This window comes from Papaver somniferum, chromosome 2 (assembly GCF_003573695.1).
Source record: "Papaver somniferum cultivar HN1 chromosome 2, ASM357369v1, whole genome shotgun sequence".
Taxonomy (NCBI): Eukaryota; Viridiplantae; Streptophyta; class Magnoliopsida; order Ranunculales; family Papaveraceae; genus Papaver; species Papaver somniferum.
In genome coordinates, this window is record NC_039359.1 from 126860514 (window position 1) to 126867129 (window position 6616).

Consider the following 6616-nt stretch of genomic DNA (forward strand, 5'->3'; position numbering starts at 1 on the left):
ATATCCAACGAACGGGCAATCCGCTCTTAGCCTTTTCTCTCTGAGGTCGGTTGGTGTAGAGAGAGTGAGAAAAAATGGCGACGCTGTGCCTCTCATCATCTTCATTATCACCTCTTTCTTCAGCTTCCACACGAACGGCGACTGCGCCAAGAATGGCGGCTGCATCAACTTCATCGTCATCATCAAGTAATTTTAATCTTTGCGAACATCTATCAAGTGGTTATAGATTGGGTTCGATAGTTTCACACAGACTACAGCCATTGAAATCTCATAGAAGGAAATTACAAGTTGTATGTATGGCTCCTGATGAAGAGAAGATGACTCGGAGATCTCCTCTTGATTTTCCAATTGTAAGTCCCTATACACTTAAGTTAATTGGATTATTGCTTATAAGAATTGATTGATAAATTAGGGTATTTTGTTAATCTGTAATTACTTTAGCTTTGAAAGAATTATGATTAACAGAATTAGTCTCACTTATTAGCCTAAATTTTAGGGTTTATGGAAAAGTTTCAATTTGTTTTGAATCCGACTTATGTACACTGAAAAAATTGGAATTGTTTGGGGTTATATATTAATGGGTAAATTTGATTACTCCGTGAAGGTATTCAGTTTTATAGATAACTCCGTGAAGGTATTCAGTTTCTATATTTCACACTCTAGCTTCAGGTGACAGTAACACTAGCTTCAGGTGACAGTAGATTTGAGTTTGGGGTCATCTCTTTTTATTACACCTCTTAATTCCCAGTCTCCTTAGCTAGTCTGCGAATCCCATGCTCCATCTACCTTGGGCGCATTGGTATGGATGGGGATGAAACTAAAAACAAGAATAACGCTGGTTGTTTGAGACATATAAACCTGTCCTTGTAGCTCAGTTAATGATATGTAATCAGAATGACGAGTTTCGCCTACAAACTTATACATTTTCGTGGAGGATAGTAGTATTGATTGAAACAGCTGGTTGAGAATTTTCAAGGGCTTAAGAACAAAAGTGGTTCTGGAGGGTTTATGCATGACTTACTGTGATTATAGTGTGGCAGTGCATGTGTAATTTTCTCTCTCTTTCACAGTCTAATTTTCTCTCTCTCTTTCAATCTCTGAAACAACATGGTACTGAGTCACTTATTAGACTGTCAACGGGGCTACAGACCAGAATTGTACGAGGTCATGGTCTGTAGCCCCGTTGACAGTCCAATAAGTGACTCAATACCATGTTGTTTCAGAGATTGAGAGTAAATGTGGGATAAGTAGGATCATAACCCATACTTGACCAAACTCAAAAAATTGTAATGTTTACCAAACTCAAAAATTTGTAATGCGTTGGTACTGTCTAATCACCAGGGCTCATGTGTGTTTAGATTACAAAACAAGTAACCGCCAGCTGAATCACTACGCTCACTGTGATCCTTTGCATTCTTTTATGGCTTTGTCGTCGGTGATAATTGCTGGCACCCCTTTGTAGCTCCATTTTGAATGTCCTCAACCCTTTGAGTTGGTCGCTAGTTGTTTGTCTTTTTTATGATCAATATCATTTGAACCATAGTAACTTTATTGTAACACACGAAAGCACCAGTGTTGCATGCCATAATATGATTCAAGTAACTTCCACAAGCATTAAAACAGAAATGGAATAGCATTATTGGACAAGGTGTGGTTTTTCAAAGTTTCAGACTGACTTCTCAGTGGCTCGTGATTTTGTTGTTTTAGTTTTCCTGTTATAAATCAGAAACTATTTCCAAAATTTTGTAAGATATATTGTTAATATAAGTGATGGCTCAATGGGGATGGGTGGAAGATCTGAGCTCTTACGAAGCCATGGATGGAAATATTGCTGCCTGTTGAGTAATGGAACCTGACCATTCAGTCGATAGTTTTTATACGATGTACTTCATAGATATTCTTAGTGGAAGTGCATGATTTTGAGGTAAGCACAGTTCCAGTGTGCATCAGTGGTATGGGACAGAAATATTGCAGTCAGTCGGGACAGAAATATTGCAGTCAGTTATGCATGAGTTGAGTCATTCACGTGATGTGATGTAAACTGATTTGAATTGCTTTGCTCTCATATGGCAGGAATGGGAAAGGCCTAGACCTGGACGAAGACCGGATATCTTTCCACAGTTCAGCCCGATGAAAACACCTTTGCCACCACCATTGCCAGCAGATCCTCCAGAAGAAGATGAGGAAGAAGAAGAAAAGAAGGAGGAAGAAGAAGGTGAAGAAGGTGAAGAAAATGGGGAGGAAGAACCTGAAAAGCAATCAAGGATGCAGCATTTTATGAAGGATTGGTGGCCTTGAGGTTTTCTTTTAACATTTATATTGCTAATCAGTTGATCCCTTTCACCATTTTTTCAGCGCCAGTATGCTGCGGTAAACCCAGTTAAACGTAGTGTTGTTATCTGTTGTTTAATGATAGTTGGAGCCTGTTAGGACACAGTAACCGCCTGCTGTGACGTTTGTGAGCTTGTAATTTGGGGTGGTTAGTAAGGCTCCACGAAGGGGTAGTTTGTTAAAGAATGTTCAGTTCTGTTTTTGAAGGATTATATAGCCGAGTAATATGAGAATTAGTAAGAAATAAAGTCGTTATGTGGTCTCACTCTGTTATTGTTTCGTTAAATTAGCTTAATAGCTTAGCTAATGGTCTAGAAGCCATAAGAAGTGTGGATTACCTAAACTCTGTCCGGGTTAGAAAGCAGGCCCCTTACATTATGTGTTTTTGTTGGTCTAAATGGGAATGGACTAGACATAACTAGGGATAATTCTGTTGGTCTAAATGGGAATGGACTAGACATAATCAGGAATGGTCTTAGTATGTTTGCTTTCACTGACAACTGGGTTCCTGATGGTACTCTGCCTCTGTGTAACCATTATCCAAGCCCTCAAATGCTTGTTGCGGACTTCATTGACCCCCAAATTAGGAGTTGGAATGTTGAGCTAGTCGAGGCTTTCTTCACTAGAGAATGCACAGAATGTCATAAATACTAGGATCCCTAGTATAGACTCATTTGGTCTCACACTAATAACGATAATTTCACTGTTAAATCTTTTTACAAGTCCCTTGCAGGAAATTGAACTATATACAGAATCTTCATCCCTCCAAACTTCTTACAAAGATCTTCAAACTTGTTCTCCCAGAAATCCATGGAAAATATTCATCTCAATATGTCAATACCCTGGACCATGTTGTTAGTGTCATACTAACTCAACTGAAACGGCTGAGCATATTTTCTTGAACTGTCCTTGGCACTGTATGGGCCAAAATGGCTAGTCGGTGATCGAAGTCTCACAGTCGAGCAATCTATACTCACTAAAGCTTGGTGCATTTGGCGTGATAGATGCTTTAAATTTTCCTCTAAATACCGCAAATTATGCTCCGAGACTAAGAGCATCTCCAATGTTAATCCGTTGTGAAGGGGTACAGATCGTCTGTGCCAATGCTTGGGTGTGCCCTATGTGCCACACCAATAGAAACACGGTATTTTCTCTTGGATTTGTAATATCTTCTTTAACTAATTAATTATCTTTCCTAATCGATTAGTGTTGTATAAATAGAAAATCTATTTAGTTAGTCATGGTTAATGAGAGGAATGATGTGGCGTGTTTCTATTGGTATGGCACATAGGGCACACACAAGCAGTGGCACAGACGATCTCGACCCTGAAACCTTCTCCGACTATAATTATCTTTACTCCGGATGGAAGTTTTTTAAACAATTGATATAAAAAGTAGTTATTAGATTCTGTAATTATAACCATAGATTATGTTGACTAGGTTTCCTACATCCTCTAAGTGAACCTCTGAAACAAGAGGATGTGAATCCAACCGCATAATCCTCACATCCTCTTTTAAACTTCCCGTTGGAGATGAATTTTTAAGAAAAGAAACAAAAATCTTATGTGGCCGTTAAAATAGGGACTTCACAATGTCCCGTTGGAGATGCTCTAATAGCTGGGATGGAGATTAAAGATGCACATACAACCCTACCGTCCCATATTCCAGATTCTATTGCTGTAATAATGAGTTTCCGGAAAATTGCTCCATTCTGTATTGTTATGCTTCCTTGGACAAGGATACTAATAACACTGGGCTTAACTAATGCACGCAAAGAATGCAATCACCTATTTTGAGAATAAAAATCACAACTTTGCACTATTTTAGATGACTGTCAAACCTTAGCAGATTTAGCAGCTAAACATGAGGGTTTTCATATAAAAGAGCAAGCATGAACTTGTTGGATAATGAACAGATGAAACTAAAAATAATCAAAAGAGCAACAGCACACAACAAGAAGGACAATTATGTCATATTTAAGTCATATACAAGACTTAGAAGTAGATTCATCCATTCACTGATGTCTCAGACCATAGAAACTACTAGTATGGAATTATCATCACAAAAACTTGCGGATGGATGCAAGATAAAATAGCCCTGTTACAGTGCATATTACTAGTCACGAACACTCATTTCTTTCCACTCTTCTTCAGTCCAGCACCACCTAAAGCACCACCCTTCTGTGCCTTGGTCCTCAGCTCCTTGAGTGCCTGTTCAAAGCAACAAATGTTAATACTCAAGATAGTTCTTTGGCAAATACTAACATAAAGCTTAATCATGCAAGCTATATAAGTTGAAAGGTTACCTTTTCCTCTTCTTTCTTCTTCTGAAGATTTGCTAAGTCAGTCTGCAAAGAGAGACAATAATAATGAAAAATGTCAGAGACCTTCCTACTTGAGAATTCGATCAAGCGTTTTATGGTGCTATATGTAAAATAAAAAGGTCAAAAGACGGTTTCCAGTTTTGAAAGTGGATTGACAGTGGTGAGAACATACAGGAAATCAATACCCCAATGATGTGTAATAGGCATGTTAAAGTTCACAGTCAGATTCAACTATTTCAGATTTCAAAGGTTGAAGAACATAGAGCGGATTACATGTGGATGGATTTCTTGATGGTAACAGAATGGTCAGGCTTCGCATCATAAAACAATTACTGTACTAACTTCAAGATATTATGGCCAAGAAGGAAAGGAAAGGGATCTCTAAAAATCCCTTGACAGCTTTTTATAACTTAACTTGTCATATCTATCATATCAAGTGGATCCACATCTTAAAACTCTATCAACCTGGTTTCATTATTAATCCAGGCAATTTAAGGAGCTAGGATATTAATAACAAACAAAAAAACCCTAATTTTTTTTTTTTGGTGAAAGCACCATATCGGAATTCAATAAAACCCATACGAAAGAATCATTAAATAACTTTCCCATATATTCGAATCAGCTACTAAAATCAAACCCTAATAATTTTAAACTCATGATAAATAAATTAAAAAAAATCATCATATATCGATTGATCAAACAGACAAGAAAATCATACAATAAATCAGAAAGACAAGAAAGTATAGATTTATACCTCATCATATTCTTTCTGTTGTGCCTTGGGTTGCTTCAAAGGCTTAGCTTTTCCACCTACAAACAAACAATTTTCCAAATCAAATCAAAGGGTTTTTTATCAGAAACATCATAGATTGATAGTTGATTTCAAGAATTTTACCTTGCTTGGAAGACATGATTCGATCTGTGATTGGAAGAACGAAAGAGAGCAGAAAACCCTAGCCAACGAAATAAGACGCAAAAAACACTACCCTCCTCGATGCGCGTAGGTGGGGGTGTTATTTATATAAAGACTTTTGTATCCTGTACTTCCGGGAGTTGTGTTGCATATAAACTCCTTCGATCGGTGGTTCTTAATTTGGAAAAAAAGAGATTCTTAATTTGATGATCAAAAAAGATTTGGAAACCGGAAGTGCTACACATCCTAGGAGTTATATCGAGTGAGATAGTGGGGTGGGTCATACAGCTGGTTTAGTAGGGGTGGGTTTAGTGTGGGTCCCACCCCACTCTCTCACTTAGTAATCGGTATAACTCGGGGATTCAACCCGCGGAAACCAGTTTGAGGTCTCCTCAGAATTCGTTGAAGGTTCCTCTAGGATTATACCGTCTAGGTGACTCTAGATGTGAGTAAGGACGATTCTTAAGGAGAAATTTGGTGGGACGTCGGGAACGTAAAACCGTCGTCTAAGTTTTATTTTCCTTTCCCTCTGCTCGAAAGCAGGGCAGCTTAAAGGGGAGTTTGACACTTGTGAGGTTTGGATCTTCTCCCAAAAAAAATGGAAAGCGAGAATTTGATCCTTTTTTAAAAAAATAAAAAATAAATTGCAGAAAGCCTCTGTTAATCTGCGGATTCAGTCTCATTTGAGACTAACTCATTATGAGTAGCTCGTCTGATGGCTGAATCTTTTGGATTGACATTGGCAGTAGAAGCTACAAAGTTGTTATTATTTAAATTACATATATCATAATCTTTGACATTGTCAAAAGCGATTGCAGGAATTTAAAATCTAGGTGTATGACTACTCCAAGAAGTTGCATCTTGATTTTTTTTCTTCCCTATTTTTCCAGCAAGTCTGCTACCTTGTTTGCTCTTTTACCTACATATTGAAAACCTAAAAAAGAAAGTAGTCGTGCAGCTAATAATTTAACTTCCTCCAAAATAGCTAGAATTGCCAATTGATTGATGATTCCTCTCCTTGTAAATACCAAATTGTAGCTTGATTGTCC

General features: G+C 37.8%; 1 protein-coding gene across 1 annotated transcript; it reads left to right on the plus strand.

Annotated features, from left to right (window-relative positions):
- On the plus strand, window positions 1-2596 carry LOC113349067 (coiled-coil domain-containing protein 9-like). Its single transcript, XM_026592985.1, has 2 exons — window positions 1-350; window positions 2074-2596. Exons 1-2 carry the CDS (start codon window positions 75-77, stop codon window positions 2296-2298), a joined length of 501 nt encoding a protein of 166 aa, XP_026448770.1. The 5' UTR covers window positions 1-74; the 3' UTR covers window positions 2299-2596.
- Window positions 2597-6616: the final 4020 nt, after the last annotated feature.

Excerpts from the sequence above, each read along its gene's own strand:
- LOC113349067 (XM_026592985.1), top strand. The coding sequence starts at position 75 with ATGGCGACGCTGTGCCTCTCATCATCTTCATTATCACCTCTTTCTTCA. Across the intron at positions 351-2,073 it reads CTCCTCTTGATTTTCCAATT|GAATGGGAAAGGCCTAGACC; the intron begins GTAAGTCCCTAT and ends CTCATATGGCAG.